This window comes from Chamaea fasciata, unplaced genomic scaffold, assembly GCF_029207755.1.
Source record: "Chamaea fasciata isolate MVZ Bird 193981 ecotype frontalis unplaced genomic scaffold, bChaFas1.0.hap1 SCAF_4, whole genome shotgun sequence".
Lineage (NCBI taxonomy): Eukaryota > Metazoa > Chordata > Aves > Passeriformes > Sylviidae > Chamaea > Chamaea fasciata.
In genome coordinates, this window is record NW_027094089.1 from 42,529,605 (window position 1) to 42,551,103 (window position 21,499).

The 21,499-nt window shown below is 34.2% G+C and overlaps 1 protein-coding gene across 4 annotated transcripts in view; it reads right to left on the reverse strand.

The window, feature by feature from the left end:
* Positions 1–370: 370 nt before the first annotated feature.
* Positions 371–21,499, reverse strand: part of CEP120 (centrosomal protein 120) — a 38,055-nt gene continuing 16,926 nt past the window's right edge. For all 4 annotated transcript variants that reach the window (XM_066181385.1, XM_066181386.1, XM_066181384.1 and 1 more), the window contains 9 exons: positions 19,963–20,059; positions 19,722–19,874; positions 18,997–19,086; positions 18,486–18,578; positions 16,747–16,902; positions 13,734–13,856; positions 12,200–12,298; positions 1,487–1,632; positions 371–883 (listed from right to left, as the gene is read on the reverse strand). In XM_066181385.1, coding sequence (XP_066037482.1) covers positions 646–883; positions 1,487–1,632; positions 12,200–12,298; positions 13,734–13,856; positions 16,747–16,902; positions 18,486–18,578; positions 18,997–19,086; positions 19,722–19,874; positions 19,963–20,059 — 1,195 coding nt within the window. In that variant the 3' untranslated portion in view covers positions 371–645. The remainder of the gene's footprint in view (positions 884–1,486; positions 1,633–12,199; positions 12,299–13,733; positions 13,857–16,746; positions 16,903–18,485; positions 18,579–18,996; positions 19,087–19,721; positions 19,875–19,962; positions 20,060–21,499) is intronic.

Here is a 21,499-nt window from a genome sequence, read left to right on the forward strand (position 1 = left end):
TGTACAATCAGGCTAGTTAATAACTGATTCAGCTTCAGTTTCATAAGGTTTTATTTTTTTTCCCCCTCACACTCAAAATCTTCTCTTATTTACTACATAACTTAGTTATGTTAGCTGCAGAGAAGCAAAAATTTATTACTTGTCATTTAGTTAAAAAAAAAAAAATGGGTCAGTGCTTAGTTCAGAATTAAGAGTTTTGTCAGAGAAATCAGCTGATGTCATTTTGCCCTAGTATAGCTAAAGAGATATTTTTAAAAATTGAATGAAATCGTAACAATATTGACTAAAAACCTCTTAGAATAAATCTTAAAAATATTACAAATGAACCTAGCCAGGGTGATGCAAAAAAGAGGTAGGAAACATTTCGGAAGAGGGTACACAAGATAAATATATTTATACACACACAATTATATATGTACATATGAGTATAAAAACATTAAAAACCAGTCATATCCCCCATAAAACTTACAACTATGTTTAACAGTTGTTGACAGTTGACATGTTCCAAATATTTACACTGACTTCAAAGAGCTGACCATAATGTGCAAAATAAAGCATGATGTTACATATTTCTCAAAGTACTATAGGCTTCTAAAAGTCACTCTATTCAGATTTTAGCTCTTTCTAAAAACTTTTTGCATGCTTTTAAATAGTAATGTTCCTTTTTGCAATAGCTTCTCTGATTTGACGATCAAGTTCACTTACAATATGGTCTTCATGATTATAGACTCCTGTTCTCAACAAGGTATCCCTCTCTTCTATCAGACGAGAGAGGTAATCATCTGTATTCTCATTTAGTTTTCTACAATAAAGACTATCCCCTCTACCAGCAGAATTATCTCTAGCATCCTGCGATTTCTTTCTCTCTTCATGTTGTTTTAGCCTGAGATTGATAAAATAGAAAGAATTAGAGAATATTAACCCCCACTTTGATTATCTTTGTATTAAGTCTTTAGTTTATCTACTGAACTACTAAATAAAATAAACAAAAAAAGGTAAAAAATTATTCTGTGGGGAAAACAACTACAACAAAAATAAATATTAATATAATACTTAAATATTAACAAAACCTTCTGTATATTCATATGCAACTATGATACTCATTATCAAGGCTTCTGCTTGGTAATGTAAACTGTACTCAAATTAAAAGGGCTCAACATACAAAACTAGTGCAGACAGCTTTTAGAGGATAACATTAGATAAATTTAAAATTTTAATGTGTTCAAAATAAGAACAAAAGCTTGGTGCTGTACATCTACGACATTAACAAAAAATAAACCAGGTGGTGTTACACATGGATTTTTCTATACTGCCGTACTGTTCCATTATACAAATGTGCCGTCTTTACCCAAGGGACACTAAACTGTGTTTTTCCTGAAAGCCAATTATAATCTTGATTTCACTGAATCTTCTGTTTTGAGACTGACAGGAAGACAATGAAGGAAAGTGGACAGTTGAGGAGGAATCTTACAAATACACTTCATACCTGTTAAGTTCATTTCTGATATGCTCCAGCTCTTGTCGGTCTGTTTTCCCCAGCTCTTTTTCTTCAGCTGCCAAATAGCGCAACCTCATGTGCTCGAGCTCTTGTTGCTGCTTTTTAAGGTGAGCCATTGCATTTTCTTGTTCTCTCTGTGTGGGAAAGGGTGAAGACATAACTCAGTTGACTATGAGATTACATGTAATAGTGCTAATTATAGCAACAGAGCAGAACTTTAGGAGTGAAGTCATGACAGTTACATCTTCAGGAGTATTAGGAATGTAGGAGTTAACAGAATATCTTAGCTAGTGATATCTATAACACAGTAAGACCAGTGACATCACCATCACAGTAAACCTGTTCAAGCTGGATCAACGGCAGCCCAATCACAGATATCTTCCCATTAACAAAATAGCAAAATTATTAACAAACCCTCTTACTAACTCTAGCTTAAGTCAGTAGACATAAACCTTACACTTCTGGAACTCCCCAAGCTACTGAGATTTATTCCTTCACTATATGGAATATGAAATAAATTTGTTTGAGAAAATAAAAGCGAAGTAGCTACAGGAAACTTCCATCATCAACCCCATAGTGCCTAGTACCAAAGCTTCAAGAACTGCTTTTTGAAATTATAATTTCTGGTTAAAAAATAAGCCTTGGAAAAAAAATTCTTGCAAGGTGTTCTTTGCATTTGTATAGCACTATGTAAAAGATAACTTACTTTGTGGATTTAATAAAATCAGTCTATCCATTCTAAAAGTTTGCTTGGCTTAATTTTTTTACTCACTACAGATAATAAAAAACCTAAGGTTTGAATCCACTACCACTCCATGACATTAAAATGATTTAGTAAACATGGTCCTCTCTCCACTTGTTTTGCTCCCAGTTATTTTCCATATGACCTTGTACACTATCTGAATACAGTCAGTCATACACCCAGAATAAGACAGGAGACCTCAAATAGTTAAAAAATAAGACAGGAGGTTACATAAACATCCTGGATCTAGGCATATTGTGAAGTGCAAGTTTATCTTTGCAATTCTGACATTGCTTTATCTGGAGTGTTTGATTATTAATACAACCAGTATTATATTTATTACGTGGGTTTAAAAAAAAAAAGGTAATTTTTTGTTTGATATGTGTGAGCATATTATACATATAGTCAACTTCATAATATTTGAAGAGCTTTAATCAGGGAGTGTCCTGAATTCTAGCTGCCAGCATTTTAAGCACTCCCTGTTGATGATCAATAATGGGCAAGAAAATCTGAATTTCAGAAGGAAATGGTATTGAAAAACGACTTTAACTGTTAATGTTAACAGACAATGCAATAGAGAAGTACTCAACAAGAAATCAGCCCTAAATAGTCTAAAAACTTTGTTTTTATACTTAATTCAATACACCAGACAGTCAAATTAAATGTTAGAACTTCAGTGAGACAGGGTATAAATCTTGAAGAACATCTTGCTAAAGAGATACATACTAATAAAAAAACAGAAGCAGGAATCCTGCCAAAGAGTCTACAGCTGATAGATGACTGAAGCATAGAAAAAGCACTTAGTGAAGATAAGGCCATAGTCCTTCCTTCCCCATCAAGAATTCATTGCAGAAGAACATTCCCATGCGAGAGAAATCCTTTTTTTAATGTGGGAAGGAGTTGAATAGTACTGTAATAAAACCTATTCTGCTTTAGTCTGAGAGTAATCTGCAAAAAACATACAGCAAATATTAAAATAAGTTACTACAGACTACTGATATTTAGAATTTTTAAGAATTAGAAGGAAATTCAAACAAAAAGTTGTTACCTGACTGCAGGTTAGTCTTAATCCATCACCAAAACTGGTGTTGACACCACAGGAATAACTCTTTTCCAATTTTTTATTTTATTCTTTCTTTAAACAGAGGCCTTAGAAATACCAGGAAGTACCAGCAGAACTTAATTTTCACAGTGACCAAACTGGTTGAAACCACAACTAAACCCAAACCTAACACAGTGTATGTGTACACCAGGAAGAATGAATCTAGCTTTTATAGAAAAGTCACTCTTCCCACTCGTCTAAAAAACCCAGCCAAACACCACACTAAAGAAACCTCCTACCAAACGCACAACTAAGCAGTCACAGTTAAAAGTACTCTCAGGTGATTCAGGATTTAGAACACCAAAGACAGAACAGAAAATTGATCATCTCCACAAGAACAAGAAGGTAACAGGGGAATTCCACAAGAATCTACTCTTCAACATATTCATAAATGAGGAAATCACTATGGAAGTTTGCTGCTGATACAACATAATTCAGTGGGGAAAATGCAAGTGTGTGAAGAATGGGATATTATGGAGACAAAAATGAAAAGGAAGCAGTTTGAAAAGGAAACAGATAATAAAGAAAGCCTTCACTTATGTCCATTAAAGACAATAGCCTGAATGGAAATGGTGGCTCATGACATACTTAACTGAGGGCTGCTGAAGGCTATTCAAAGACATCCTAGCTGCATTTCTTGTGCATCTGCTGCTGGTCTGATGTGATATTTCACATCAGTTCACTAGCTGGGTCTTTTCCATCCAATGAAATCATGGCTGAAACTCAAAACTAGGTATATTCCAACTAGAGACATGATTCAAGTTATTAAAGAAGTGGAATTTAATAACTTAAGCAATACACTTGAGCATGCAAGGAGCTTCTTGATCACAGAAAGTTTTGATTGAAGACAGACATTTATGCTTGAAAAAAAATGCTACATATAGAGCAGTACAGTTGAAATATTTGAAAGAAGAGGCAGAGAGCAGGTTTTGTCAGGTTTTTTTTTCCCTAAAGATCCAGCAAACATCAAAATGATATTCCATAGTTCCCAAATATGTAGACAGGCAACAGTATACACACAGTAAGGCTGTATTTCAAGTATAAAACCGGCTACAAAGAAGAATGGAATAAATGGTCTATGAGAAAGAATGGAATTATAGTAACTATTTTGGTACTTGGAATATCGTTATTTATTTCGCTAAACGCAGGCAGTAAGAAAAAACCCTGAGCATGATCTTGTCTTAAGCAGGTTGCTACAAAACTAGTTCAACTTCAGTTAGGAGAACAAGAACACAGACTGATAGTCAATCTTTTTACCCCAATTACATATAATCAAGAAGTATGAGGACAAGCTAATATTTACTTATTTTTGAGACCATCAATCACTGTTCTCAGTGTCCCCATTCAATTTCCTAAGCTAAATCCTTTACAAAGTTAAGCAAATTAAAATACAGCTGTTTCAAAAAAAAAAAAAAAAAAAAAAAAGTTGCAACTAACACCTTAATTCAAACATGAGACCTAAAATTTTGTCTGTGTTAAATCTCCTTTGTGAAGTCCTATTTAGTCTCAGGGGAAGAGCTGTTGACCTGTACATGTAGAACAAATCCAGAAATTTCTAGTTATCTCTTTTTACAGGTAAGGAATCCAGTAATTCAGTCTGGTGATTAGCTACTTCTCCTGATTAGACAAGTATAAGAAACTTAACACAGGTATCACTGAAGTAGATGCAGCACACCTTGCATTTACAAGGCATGGTTTTAAAATAATTTGTCTAGTACATCCTGGAATTCCTGTTGACACTATCTAACAGTGGTAAGAGTCTCGAAGGACTCACAATAAATTATATAAGAATGTCATCTACAAAAACCAGACTTCTCTGTAGGAAAACCATCTTGGAGGATGAGACTGACATTTTCCTCTTAAGGTGATGTCAAAAATTTAACTTTTTTACACCAAAGAGGACTTTTAATTGCCATTACCTCTTTTATCAGCCTTTCAACTTATGCTGACTTGTAATATGATTAGTTTCAGTCCAGTAAGTTTTTTTGCAGATCATAAGGTAAGGATTAATTTTAGGAAACTCCTCCTGCAATTCAGTTTATTTATGCTCTCACTGTCTCATTTTAAACTAGGGGTACTGTCACGGGAAGCTGGGGTATTAATCTAAGTCTGTCAAATTTGTGTATTTCTATAGTTCTATGAGAGAATTAATTTTGAAGGTACATTGTGCAAAAATTGACCAAAAACTAATACTAATACTGCAAAACTAATACAAAACAGAGTAGCACCTGTTACTATGACAGCAATACTTTCGCATAAACACAAATCATCACATAGCTGTGACTATAATGAGTAGAAGCCTTCTAATAAAGTCCCTCAGTTGTGAAGCATATTACTCAGATCTATGAGAGAAAATTTTGAAAGTGTTCTTCCACCTGCACTGCAGAAGAAAGGCAGAACTGCATGCTGGCCAGAAGCAGTGTGTGGGACCACTGGTTTCGTGACATGCTGATGTGTTACTATTTGAGGCAGCAAAGTTCAATGATCCATATATTTCTGCTGTCCATCAACATGCTCACAATGGCAATCTGAGAGCAAAAACGGCATTTAAGACTAGCTCAAAGGAGAGGTATACATTAGAACAAGTACTGATACTTAAGGTTAATAGAACAATGTCTGAAGCTCAATCAGTCCAGAAAGAGGACACACTACTCCCAGTGCTTTCATATTGATCCGATCTTATTTAACAGATTTGCCCTTTATGCCCTCACTGAACAAGTTCATTTCAGAACTGTAACTTTTTAAGTATATCTTTAATAATGTTTAATTTAACCAAGAAGAAGATGAATGAGAATGATGAAGAGGTCAAGGTGAGATAAAGGAAAAGCAAGACTTTTCTGCAGAATCCTTTGTTCAGTTCCTGTTCCCTTTGATATTTTTCTCTGGAGAAAAATTCTATCAAAAAACTCCCACAAACACAAACGAAACCAAAGCCAGTGTCACTAAGTGAGCATGCTCCTTGCTAGGGATAATAGTCCCAAATTTGTAGGGAAGTAGGATTAAATACCATATAAGAAACTTAATAGTGTGTGCCAAATTCTTTATTTCTCAATACAGGAGAGAAATACCTTTATCAGTGCATTTTGTCTCCAAGCTAATGTTGGGTAGGAATTTCTTTCAGGTAAATGTGATTTGATATTTAATTTAATTACTCATACAATTGTGATAAAAAACATGGCAAATATTTGGCACTTACTTATTTGGAGTGTTGAGGGAAAAGTCCAGATTAATTTAAGTCAGTGAAAGTCAAGAATTTTAGAGGCGTGCCATGCTGTGGCCCTGTACAGCAACACTTAAGTACAACAATATTAAAAAAAAAAAGAAAATCAAAATTTGCTGAAGCAAGATTTTCCTACCATTCAGTTCATGACAGTTCCTCTTGGAAAACAGACACTTAAACAAGTGAGAAGGGGCTCTTCCATGATGAATCCTGTGTGTAATTTACATTACACACTTCATATTCTGTGAGTTTCAAATGTCTTTCCCAACATTAGTCTTTGACTTCTTTAAAAAGTCTGCCATAACAATTTGTAGGGTGCATAACAGAAAACTTGTTCTATGTATACCATTCATAGTAGAGCAAGAGAAACCCATTTCCAAATAATCCATCAATACAAGAAGATGGCAAAGGATTTACAACAGTTTGATAAGAAGGGAGGCATGTTCACCTTAAATTAATTTATATACTTTTTTTTATGATATGTTGAGGGACCATAAAAAGACTGTTTTGTTATGGTGAGAGAGAAGGAAGGATTTCTTATTCATCTCAGTGATGAAACTGGTCCCTTCATCAGACACTCAGATGTTAAATCCATTTTTTCCATGACAATGTAACAATCCACTGAGCAACGAGCACTTGTCTTTTTTAAACAGAGAAGGAGCAGATCTCTGCTGTATAGTAGAACTTGAAATGTAGCAGAATTTATTGTGAGATGTTTCAAAGTAAAAATACAATATCAATAAAACACATCTGCACATTTCCTTTATGCATAAAATTAAGTCCTGCATTTCTAAATCTTCTTGTAACATCTTAATTTTATTCCGTGTATACTGAAAAATTAAGTTATAATTGAATACTTGGTATTCCTCAAGTGTATCTCAGTGCACACAAGTTTAAACATACATACTGCGTGCTGAAAATTCTCAGTCAAGACTTTCTGGCTAACTTTCCAAATTTTACTACTATAACATATCCTAAAATGAGGAACATATCAGATTTATTCCCAACTGCTTATTCTGGACAGTCAGGCTATTTTAAACCTCTATAAGAAGTTTCTACAATTTTTGTTTCTAAACATTTTTCATCTAAACAAATTTCATCTAAGGGAACACTCCAGAATCATCAGCTGCTGGACTAAAGACAACATTGTGAATAGAATATAAAACCCACCAGAAACTCAGAACACTTGGAAATACATTACACTAGCACAATCACCCAATCATCAGCCACTATTCCACAGCAAGGCAGCAACAGATGAATCAAGAATATCATATGCAAGAATATCAAGAATTATCTCTGCGATATGTATTGGTTGGTCCATGTACCTTCTCCTGCACTACTTTCTTAGCAACGCTAATCCTGCTATTCCTCTTGCTCCTATTCCTTCAACTTCCCACCTGCCTCCTTAGATAAAACTCATCACCAATATTCCTTTCACTTATTAATTTCATATTTTGCCATTCTCTTCACAAACAAAATGAATCCATACCAAACAAGTCTGCATTCTAGTTATCAGATAATCTACTTCAAAGTATTACTAATTTTCTTCACCAGTTTTCATCTCTAATGTAGTGCTCGAGAAATGAATACTGTTTTAGAAGCTTGTATGGTGGAAATCTTAATCACATTTTGAAACCTATGATATTACAGAAATATCAGTGTTTAATAAAAATTAACCAATAATAATAAAAAAATCAAAATGTGAATTATAACCAGATCATTAAAGAACCCCTGTATGCCATCAGGTGCTTTAGTTAAGAGGCTCTTCAATCAAGGAAGCACAATCTTTATTTTGCCATAGCTGCCTATAAATCCAAAAGGGAGATGTAAACATACATACACTAGACTAAACAATGGCTAAATAGCAGCCACTATTCACTCTCCCACTCACACATACCATGCAAGTCTGTGGGAAAAACTTACCATTGAAGCTAAGGAACTCAAGTAAAGTTTTCTGAAAATAACCCAGAGCTGACAAGTCAGTAGGAGGGCCTGGATGGTTTCAAGGCACAGTTTTTAACCAAGATTTAGACTTTCAGCTGTGGTGAGGTTTTTTTGTGTGTGTGTGCCTTTTTATTTTTTTAACAAAGATTTACATCCTATCCTTGGCTAAATTACATATAAATTAATCAAATTAATTACTGAGCGGATAAGCAAGATACTGGACAAGACAGAATGAACTGTTAGCCAGCCCATATGGTCTATGCTCTTTTAAACAAATACCTCAATTCTGGCCCTAACAGGTCTGTAGGACACAAACACATAAGAAAACAATACTTCTTCCACAACACTGGATGCACGTACATTTTGAGATTTTGGCTATTTAGATTAAATCTAACTGAAATTATCAATTTCTGAAAATTACAGTTCTACCTGTTTTGATTTTTGTTTTGATACAATGTTTCTTACACTCAGACAAGTACTAAATTTGATATATAATTTCTGTGTAAGCTTGAATGCAATTTCATTTAAATAGTTGGAATTTCTCCTAGAAATAATGCTCACATAAATTAAAAATTAAATTAAATCTCATTAGTGCAGTATTAAGATCACCCAATCAGCAAACATTGAAAGAGTTTTTGAAATCTCCAGAAATGGTAAAATTTACCTGGGTGCACAGATATGTAGCTGATTTGATGACATTTCTGTCTCCCTAGAAGTTGAGTAAGGCTATAACAAATGAAGTATTAATACATACTTTTACTGAATAACAGAGAAAAGAAAAGTAAGCTGGGTGAAGTCTCTTGTCACTCAGTCTTACAAACTGTTTAAATTTAACTAACTTCTGTATTTTCTAAGTACAGGCAAATATGATGTATGTGTGCCTTTATGTACTTCAGTAAAACTGGCACTTAGTTTAGCATTCAAAATCCTACCCATGGAGAGGTTTAGATCATATTCTATTAACAGTCCCATATTTTAAGTTATGTGTTGTGTCTCTCATATTCTGTAAAATATAGAACTGTCCCAGATGTGTGCTAAGAACTAGTTCCAAAGTAAAAGAAAACATTTTAATTAAGGAAACATTGACTTTTATGGCTGCAAATCAGAAGAGCATTTTACTAAATGCTTAGCCTGTAGATTATGCTTCTTTAATTCACAAATTGAATTCACCAGGTCACCTTTAAGTAATGGAAATCTCTGTTTAAACATTTTTTGGCAATGGGCACAAAGCATTAGATCTCATTTCCAATACTTACCAGCTGGGTTTTATCATTAACATTTATTAACAATCTAAGACACGGCTTTCAGCATCTAATCCTCACTACACAAATATTTTGTATAGTTCTCTAGAGAGCTTTGGTGTGACAAATTACTGGCACAGATTACAGCCCTATGGCTATTCACCAGAGGCAATGCAAAATTAACATGGTACTAATCCAATTCAAACAAGAAATTAGTCAGACTATGCACAATTGCACAAATCATCTGAACTAAAGCAAACCTAGAATTCCTTAAGCTACAGTTTCCAAATTTATATTTAAAACACAGTAATTTTTTTTTTAATTAGATTTGCTTCAATTTTTATTTGGCTCTTAAGTCACTTAAAACCTTTATTAATAGACTAAGTTGTTGTGGGTTTTGTAAAGAACATGTTATTCTATTCCATCTGGTGGAGCAGAATTGCTTATCTTTGCCCAAATGGGTCAGTGTCGCTTATCAGATAGTAGAGTGCTCTTATCTCTCTTCACTGCTTCACTACTCCCACGGGGATATCTTCTGCTAATGGACCATTAAGAGTTCACCAATGACATGATACATCATACTATTGTAAGATGCTCCACACAGGGAGGACAAGCCTAACCATCTTAACCTAGACAAAAAGGAGCCACAGTGCCACTAGGTATCCAGTTTTCCACCAGATCCCTGGAGGAAGACTGGACCCATCTCACCATTACTAGATCTTTTTTCTTCAACGGGACCATCTCTACTCCAACAGAACCACATCTGCCACTCCAGGAGGGCTTACTTTGGACTGCTTCCAACACCCTGACCAACAGGGTGTCAGGTTGTATTTCTGACTCTGTCAGGGTTTTCTAAAATTTCTTGTTTGTTTGCTTGCTTATTCTTCTGTACTACAACATTTTTATATCCCTAGTAAAGAACTGCTATACCTATTCCCAAAACCTTTGCCTGACAGCCCTTTAATTGCAAATTTATAATAATTTGGAAAAGGAGGGAAGGGCTTACATTTCAAGGGAGACTCCAACCCTCCCTGGCAGATACCTGTCTATCTAAACCAAGACATAAGTATAGATGAAGCACAGGATTATAAAAATCACAAGAAGTTACTTTGAAAGGGTCTGTTCTGTTGTAGAAGTTTTATATAGCATAATTCACTGTACATGCCAACTTATTTCATGGCTCAGACTTTCATCAAGAGGTTCAGCTGAAACTATCAACATATATTAATGAATTCAGATCATCAGGTCTATGGTGATGAAATTTGTAACAAGAACCTGATGGTGATATACATTAGTGTTAGTGTGGCAAGTGACCATTTTTGCTTTTATTCTACAAAAATTTTAAAACATGACAAGAAAAAAATAGGCTGGGTATTTCATGACTGCTGAAGGAATCTTAATCAGAGGGATGGGATTTATATTCTGCCTTCTATCACCTTCTCAAGCATAGGTGTTTCACAAATTGGAGATGACTCCTTTTATCAGTCGGCGAAAAAGGCACAGTTTGAAGACTGCAAATGAAGATTAGCTTTAACTTACTAATAATGATTATAGTGTGCATTAACTCTTTTCAAGCAGAAATACAGATAAAGAAGTGTTAGAAATTAGAACAGCATGGGCTTAACTTCTAACTCTCCAAACCTAAATATTCTGTCAGTAGAAACGAAGTAGGTACCACAATCTGTAAGAAAACCCAACAGTGTTCCTCAAGGTGGAAGCAGGTATGAATACAGGCAATAAAACTGTTTTACTAAACTTGAATTCTGAAGCTTTGTGTTCATGTGTTCATGTCAAAGTCTGTTCATGAATCAATTGGGATTGATGATTTACTAATTTGTCTGGGCCAATGGAAAAGCTAGTCATTCTTAAGCACATCGTGTCACTAATGTTTACTAGAATTCATGAAAGATAGATGATGACAAAACACATCATGTAATACAAATTCAACACGGATGAAGCTGCTACTACTGCAAGTTTAAACAGAGTAATTTCAAGTCAAATGTATATCTGTATCTATACAGATGCCACGGACACACATTCTGTAAAAACCTAGCAGTAAAATCTCACCTTTACCCTTCATTCATTATACAATTAAAATACAAAATAGTTATTAAGACAGTAACTGACCAAGATGGTTAGGATTGTAGCAAAATATTTTCCTGGAAGTGCTGATGTAGAATTACTTGGAATTAAATTAAACCTTTTTTTTTTGTAATCACATCTGCTTTTAACTATTTCGACCTTCTTTGCAGGTCTGAGCCTTCGCCTTTCTTGAGTTCAAAGTCAAACAAGCCAGCTTTGCTGTTCTCATTTTTGTTAAAAGCATAGCTGAGAGCTTTACTTTGCAAAAAACAAACACTAATAGCATGAAAACGGTAGTTAACAGTAATTCTAGTAGCTTCCAACATGACAATAACTTGTTGTATCATTTGACCAAAGAAAATCTGCTTACCTGTTTTAACCTTGCAAGTTCTTTCAAAGCCCTTGTCCACTGTTGCTTGTAGTGAAGCTTTGACTTGGTAGCTGACTCTAACTTTCTTTCAAGTTCAACCTAAAAGCAATTAAAATCGTATCAGCTGAAGCAGTAACAGCAGTAACGATCACTGAAAGATGTATATATACAAAAGGTCTGGTTTAAGGAAAGTGTTTATGTAGTGTAATATACAACATCATCTAAAGCTGTTATATAATATAACGTAAATATTATGGCACAAGAACATTTTCTTGTTTAAAATATAACCTTATTTTTATTGGATGGCCATATATACAAAAAGAAAGATTAGTTTTTAGCACTAAATCTGCTGATGTAACCTTTAAATTTAAGATTCTACAATCAGTCACCCCCTCATGCCTTTTTTATTCAAAGTAAGGTTATAAACATTAGTTTTAAAAAAATGCTGATGGATATATCTCTCTTAAAAAGGTACACAGATTTTTTTAGTTTGCTGATAGAAGATATGTCCTACATTCTTTTCTCTAAAATACCCATCTGCTCAAACCATCCTTTAAAATCTTTGTATCTAGTGTGAACCTTCAATCTTACTAACTAAATAAATCTTTAAAAGTTTTTACCATTAAAAAATTCATTTTTTATCTGTGCAAAAAGAATTTTGTATTGAAAGACAAATGAAAATATTTATGAAGCATATCAAACACAATAAAAAATTAAGTATTTTTAATAAACATCTCTGAGGAAGTGGTTTTGTTTTAATCTTAAAAAATTATTTTCACTAAATTTGTGAAGATCTTAAAGCACTGATTACTTTTAATTCATCAAACAAAAACAGGAAATCTAAAAATATAAAATGTAAGAGCTTAAAAAGACTGTAGAAACACAAATATTTTGCACCTGTTGCTTGCATTATTAGAAGTTATTAAACTTCTAACAGCTAGTAACATACAGACTGGCCATATTACTGAGTGTATTTTGTGCCAAGAAGCCTGGCCTAAGTTTTTCTAGGCTTATTTCACTAACAATTTTACTCAGACCTCACAATAATTCTGAGCTTTAAATGCCCATATCTGTAATTCTAATTAAATTCTCTACTGTGGGAATATCCGGCTTTTAAGAAAATCAACTAATGATAGAAATTCCATTTTACTGGTAAGTAACACAATCTCTTTGCAGAAATACTTAATTGCTAAAATGCACATAATGGAAAGTCAGTTTAAACTAATCCTCAAGAAAATCATCATTTTTCTTTAGTTTTTTTAAACAGAATGTTCAGAGACCCAATCATAAATCATGATTAAAATATATAGGTATTTTTCTTGTTTCAGCCTCTAACATTACTGCTTTCTCTATAGAAAAAAGGCCACTGTTGACCTTATTTGTGTCTGAATATATAAACTCTAAAGAAATCACTGGAAAAAGTAAACCAAGTTGGACGAATTAACCACTTCATCACACAGTATTATTCTACATCCCCTTTATCAGTGAACACACCATTGTGACTAGTTTTAGGTACTAGAAAAATCCAGTATACCTTTTCTAAAGTGAGAAGATTTATTTCTGATTGTAGCTGGATTTCTGCTTTGCTACTTTGCTGCTCTTTGTATTGCTGGAACTCCTTCTCCAAAGTCTTATGCTTATTTTCTGCTTCATAAAGCTACATTAAGGAAACCAAGATGCAAGTTAGCAGAAAAGCCCATTCACAGACAAATAATTAGACTACAGAATTTAAGTTACTTCTTAGTCTCTGGAACAAACATTTTACTGTTAATTATCTGATATAAAACAGACACTGAAAGTTACAATTAATAATTTATGATTTCTTGATGATGGCACACAGCAATGTTTTAATAGGAAGAGTTTTAAAGAGGATCTTTGCTCAGTACTGGAAAGAAAAAACCAAGTCTGTCCCCATAAACATAAGATCAAGATTTATGCAAATTTTTGTTCACATCTCAAAAAAAAACTTTCAGAAGAAACACAGAAAGCATAATACTAAGATTTACACATCTTTTAAAGAAAGCCAGTGTTATCTACTATATGAAATTTTATTACTTACTCAATTTCACAGCATAACTTTTTTAGGAATGTCTGTAAAAGGAAACTACTAATACTTTGTACAGCCAAATGATTTAGAAGAAAGACTGAAGCAGAAAGGCTTCAGTGATTAATGACTTAATGCTGAGTACCTTGCCTTCACAGTGTACTTCCACAGTTTCAAGAAGATTCTTATAAAGAGAGTGCTTTGCTTTTTACACACAATGAGTAATTTGAAAAATGATGCCAATACACGATTGCTACAGAGAAAGTGGGGAAGTCATATGTTTAACAGTGTTTTTTGTAATATATCAAAAAATATATTAACTAAACTTTCCGTAATGTTTTCTTCTTCTGTTAAATGTTATGCAACTATAAATACCTTAATACACCTGGATGGAACTGAAGCATTCCATACCAGAATATGATCCCACATGATGATCTTATATTTATGTCCAAGTAGATAAAGCAACTATTTCCATGAATTGTATCCAACACTTTAAATACTCGGTGAAAATGCTTTGGAGAACATATTTCTGTTTCAAAGCTAACAATTTCTACTAGTACAATAATATTTTAATTCTTTGGATCTTCTAAAAAGTTCACCTCTATTTTTCTCTCAAATTTTTGGTTTTTTGTGTTTATAATTGTTACATAATGGATGTAAGAAAGCAAAGATGTTTCCTAGGGAGCCATACAAAACCAGAGATCACTGCCATCGTTTTTCTCACAGAACTAGAGTAACCTATTGAACTCAAACAAAAGATACTGCTGTTTAACACCTTTCATTTTTACCTATTTATTTTTAAAGCAGACATACCGACGTGGTGCCAGAGACAATAACTAAGTTCTTTTGCTATTAGAAATATCAGCTCTCCCTAGAACTACTGTAACAATGCTTAATTTCTTGTTTGGTTCTGGAAAAACTTTCAAAAATTTAATTTCTCAGGAGACCTCAGAACTGTGGACATGAGAAAACTATAAAAATCCCACAAATAAGTACAACCTTCTTATTCAGAAAGTAAGCGTGATGTTCTTCAAGGTGGATGCTTCAAGGATCTTCTCTTGTACACAGTGGGGCTTACCTCAAAACAAGATGAATTCTTGAGTTCTCTAAATGCTTAAATGTGGAAATAATGTATTTACAAATCCCTTTAAGAAGTATGGAGTAAGATCACTTATTCCAGAACATTCTGTGTTAAGAAACCAGAAACAACACAAAAAACACAACACAAACAAAAAACTCCACACCCACAAAAGGTCTTTAAAAAAGAGACTCCTCTGGTAGGAACAGAAACTTGCTGGTTGTGCACATTACAAAGAGCAGGGTCCTAGAGTAAACTCCAAAGTAAGCAAACAAAGCCCCACTCCCAACAAAGCAAAAGAAAAAAGCCCATCTAATGAACAATACATGGCAACAAATCACCACATATTGAAGCATAGCAGGAACAGCACAGAGGAAGACAGCCAGGATGCTCTGGAAAAAATGGCCTCCATACGAAACGAGAAAACATAGTCGGGCTTGTGTTTGGAAGAGAGATAGTATGACACCACCTCTGCAATCAGAAATGGTATGTTGCACAGGCACTAAAGGATTCTTCATAATTATTAAAAACTGTGTTTAAAATGAACAGAAAGAAGTTTTTAAATATAAAAGACATAATTAAATTTTAGAACTCACTGCCACAGGATGTTGCAATACTAAATACATTTTAAAAGGACTCACATGAGATCATGAAGAAAACCTTCATGGACAGCTAGTAAGTATGAAACTGACTCTGGCAAAGAGTACGTATAACCCTTGATGGTATATACAATTTTGGATATACCAAAATTGCATACTTTTCATAGTCTCACTTTTTATTTTCTTATCATCTAAATCCAGCCATTGCTGCACCATAATACTGAGCTAAATGATCTTTGGTCTGACAAATGTATGTCTGTCCTGAATAGGAAAAATAAAGTGACAGTTTACTTTAACAGTCTGTAAAAACACCTAGATTATTCCTGTTGTTAGTTAGTTGCTGTTAGCCAAAGTTAGCTTACAGGACAACAGAACATGGTCTAAATTTTCTGTTTTTAAGGTACTATTCTCAGAATAGAAGATTGCAATAACAAGAGAGTTTCCTCCTCTGTCCCCATAAGGATAAAAGAAATACTCTTTTGCAATAGAAGAATAAAACTAATTGTACAGTCAAACTACTTAGATGTTAACTGCCAACAATTTTTTAAGGTACTGAAATGTACACTGCTGTTCAAGTTCTTCATGTAATGTATGTTTTTAAAGGAAACTTGATTTTCATTGTTGAAAAAAAAATTACAAGCACCATACTGCAAACTGGCCAGACAACTGAGCAAGACTAACATGGATGGATCTCAGCACAGAGCTCCCCACTTTAAATAACATGTTTGTTACAAAGTTGCCAGAATACAATTGCCTCCAAACCACTGCTTAACTAAGTACACTTAGACAAATTCCTGCTTCTATTGGAAAACATAAGTGTACTTACCTGCTGATCTAAGCGATGCTTGTCTTCTTCCAGTTGCTTGATTTTTGACCTCTCTAGCTCTATCTGGTGGGCACATCTGGCTCCGCGCAGAGAATCCTGAAGCACCTGCAGATTTCGTTCATGCTCTGCTTGCAGCTCCTTCTTTGCTCTTTGAAGCTTAAAAAGAGACACATATTTATATTAAGCCATAGCAGCAAGAGCTTCATTTGAAAAGTCTCTTAAAACTGTTACTGATACTCATGACAGAAAAATTATCATTAATTTCTGAAATTACACAATAAAATGCCCATTTTCCAAGTGTTCACCATATATATTCTCATTCCAGTTTAACTAACAATCTGTCAATTATTATATTTGGGCTACAAATATACCCTTGCTTGACTACTGTAAAAACAGGACTCTCTGGAGCTCTTCTGTACATTCTACACGATTGGTCAAGGTAGATTTCACATCTACTTTCCTAATAAAAAGTGAAAAGCTAAATACTCCAATTTACTACAGACTGTGAAAGTCACAGCTACAGCCAAAATGTCTTTAGGTCAGTGAGACTGCAAGCATATTAAGATAATTTCTAATCAAGCTAAACAGAAGAACAATCCTTGACATGTTTGAACCTTCTAGAAAGATACTACTGTCCCAGATACCTGCTAGCTGAATAGAAACTTGCCCAATGGCCCATTTCTCAAACTGTGTAATTGCTAACTGAACAAACACTACATCATTTTGACCAGATGTTTTTTGAATCCACTGATTTTTATCATCTCTAGCTTTCAGGTCACAATCTCACTAACTTTGAGAAAGTTTTTTGAGAAATATACATGAGATTCAAAATAACTACTTCTACTCAGACTGAAATGCACTTGGCCAAACCTGAGAACCAGATTTTTTTGCACAGATTCTAAAATCACAACATTATTTACAGGACAAACTGCCTCTTGAGGTACAGACTGCCTGGGTACTGACCAGGACACAGGCTCAGCCAGCCAATTCCTGTGTTGGGACTTCTCGTTAAAAGCACAGAAGGGATTAGTAGGCTTGAAAAATTAATCTGAGCTACAAGGAGGAAAGAGAAAGTTTGTTGGACAGCTAAAACACCACAGTATTCTACCTATATAATTTTGAGTTTGTTCTGAAATATAAGAATAGGCAGGTTTTTATCCTTTCATATGACCAGCACCCCTGAAGTCACACCCCACTTCTTTAGATTGGGGGTGTTCAGTACAGTGGTAGTTTACTGGTTTCTCCTGCATCCTCCTTGACCCTGTCATCACTAAAAAAAATATTAACAGAAGAAGGAAATCTGAAAATGCTGGACAACAAAACCTGAAGTTTCTCCCAGATCTCCTAGTTACTCTCTCCTATTGCAATTAACCTAGCGATTACTTTTTGGAGGGAGGCACTCTTGTTTATATGTTCAATACTCACCTGACAGTGTTAAACTTAAAATGGAGATATGCTAATGTTACATAAACATCTACACTGACATTAATTCTGTCAAGAATCGAAGGTTTACAGTTCTGTAATTATAGCAACCCATTTAAAATCTCACTGAATTTCTATTTCAGTAAAAAATCGTAATTGTAACAAAACTTGGCTTAATTACTAGTGCTCCTCTACATATCACTATGAATGTGGCTATTTAATATCTTATATAAAAAACACAGTTGTCACTATGTGAAAACTCAAACCTTATAGAAGTAGCTAATGCAATTACATTGTTTAATACGACCAATTTTTACCTCTGATTCAGCACTAAATAGTTGTCGCTCTCGCTTATCCAGATCTCTCAGGGTTTTCTGAACTTGTTCTTCCAAAACATTATATTCTGTTACCTAAACAAAGGTGGGAAAAGAAAATATAAAATATAAAATATCGATGGTTTTTATTTGGAAATTTCCATATGAAACAGATCTCCAGCTCTTAGTTAAGAACTTGCAATGAAAAATCCTTCTAACTCAGCATAGATTAATGGGTTGCCAAGCACGGCTAGGCTGTAGAAGGGCTTTTTGACCAGGCAAGTAAAATGCAATTAAAGAGTTCTTATATACAGCAAGCTAACCTAAGGAAATTTCTAACAAATATTCTATGATTAAAGGCAACTTTTAATTCTTTTTTACTGTTGTAGACTAGATGCATATTCATAAGTAGGTGCAAAGGCTAATCACAGACCCTTTGTTACATGTTACCAAGTACCTTGTAAAATTTGTAACAATTTAAACTTTCTGCAAGTATAAGGAGGAATTTCCTTACCTTTTTCTTCACTAATGCCTCTCTCTCTCTATCTCTTTTCTTCCATTCCTCTGCAAGTGCTTGCATATGGATCATTTCCTTCTTTTTAAGCTTTTAGAGGAAAAAAAAAAAAGATAAAAACCTCCAAATCCGATCAAAATTGTTGGAACTACACCTTCAGAGTACCTACAGATCTAAGTCTGGAGGAAAAGTATGCTGACTTGTATAGCTCAAGATATGGTTCTGATAGTGAAAGATTTCTTACACTGAAGTATGAAATACAAAGTAAATGTGTGTTTGAGAAAAATATCCAAACAAAGGATTTTCACTACCTTTTAAAAAGAAGCATGGAAACAAAAACACCTAGAGTGACTTCAAGAGCAGACAGCAAATGTTTTTTGAGATGCAAGTAAAGGAATACAAAATTAATATTTAACATCAACATAGTTTGAATCTTGAATCTATTGTACTTTATAAAGAGTAATGGGAAACCATGAAGATGGTACGCTGCAAGGTACTTCAAACTTAGCATCTTCTGCACTCAAGAATTAACCTTCTTCCTTAAGAGCACAGAATTTGTGGATGGAGTAGTTTACATCTGAAGTTTTAATATTCTGTATGAGTCAAATTTAGTTCTTACTTGAAACAGTAAAATAAAATACAATTAATGTTATTCTCTGTACCAATTCTGCTAAACCTTCTCTGGCAACTATGTAATTTAGGTAATAAAAGAAGAGAGTAAAAACCTGATTTTCAAAAATGTCCTCTTGCATTTCCTTCCACATTTCTAACTCCAGTGCTGCTTTGTATTCCAGAGTTTCTCGAGGTTCTGGAGGGTCTTCTGGGACACAGCAAGGCTGAGTGTGAGGGACATGCCGTTGCTGACCAGCACCCACATCCTGTTTTAAAAAGAGTGGATTTGTCACTGGAACTTCAACTTTTCAAAGACACGTTCAAATGAAAAAGGAAAGATTTATATAAAATTACTTGAGAAGAATCTGACACCACAGCTTCTTGCACTTTGACAAGTCCATAGTCTTCCAAGGTGATGGCATATGAAAGGTCTGCTATTCTGCTGCCTGACCTATAAATGGCATTAGAACGTTATTTTAATTAATACTGTCTAAATATACAGAAAGAGAACTGTAATACAACACACAAAACAGCAAAAGTGACGTTGTTCTGTGCAAGCTCAGAATCTCTAAAGAGGTGCCTATGTGAGAGTCCAAACATGCTCTTCTATGTACATTTTTAAATTAGGGCTTAGTTTATGAATCTATGGCAAGGTTTCTGACTTAAACAGATAACTTGTCATTGGAAACCTATTTAACTAACAGATTACTATAATCAACACATCCCTGTAACAAGGGAATAATCCAAAATTGTACCTACAGTCTTAAGTCTTCCTAAAGATATAACTGTTCATATACAGGCATTGCTGCTGACTTCAGCTTAAGATATTAAATTTCCTTAGCTTTCCTTGTTTAGACTTTAACAGTAACCTTCTTGCTATCCACCATATAATTAACTTAGTGTATCATTTGTGGGAAAACATCCTTGAATTACTAAAAAACATTCCTGGAAGCTTCAGCAGAGGAAACTGGCAACTTTAAATCACTTAGAGGTTAAACATCTACCCGACCTTGTACAGTGAAACAAGGCAACAAGGCCTAGACAACAGATAATTTAATAAATTAATTTGAAAGTAATTGTGGTTTCTGCTTAAGAACAATTTGTTTCCAACTGCTTCGTCTCTAATCACAATCAAAATGTAGCAAACAAAGGCAGTCTTTTGCACAAAAAGGTATTAAGGAACACACAGAAGTCATGAAACTGGAAATTATCTAAAGTCTCACAAGAAAGTACAATGCAGTGTAGACCTTGGTCAACAAAAAACCTTTCATTTCAGTGATAACCACTCAGTAAGGCAAATTACACAATCACTTGTCACCTGGAACCTGCAGAATGCATCAAGCAACAAGATGCTGAAGGTATTAACCATGGCTGTAGTTTTCACAGAAATTCACTTTCAGCAAATATATATAGACAACACTAAAATGCCTTTTACAAGGGTGCAGCCTTCTACAGTTATTTGCAAAGGAAAAGAAACCAAATAAATGCTTGTACTTCACTTAAGTTAAAATAAATCGTTGCATTAAATTTTTACAACTTTTCATCAGCCACTGACTTAAAAAGAAAAAAAGATTCATATTAGTGGACCTCAGAAATCTGAGTAATTGATTCAACAAGTCTTTTGAACACACCACTGTAAAAAGAAGGTTACACCAACAAGGACAAGGAGAAGAAGGGGACAGCACAGCAAAACACAGACCTGATTACATTTTGAGAATGCCATCTAGTGGTTATGTTTTGTGCAAAACCAGGTTTCATTTAATGTACAGTAAAAGTAGGAACCTTAGTGTACAGTGAGACCTTAAAGTAACTCTTCACAGAATCAGGCCATGCTGACTTTCCCACAGAAATTTAAAGAAAGCCAGAGTTCAATTTTCTATTAAGTTGTGAG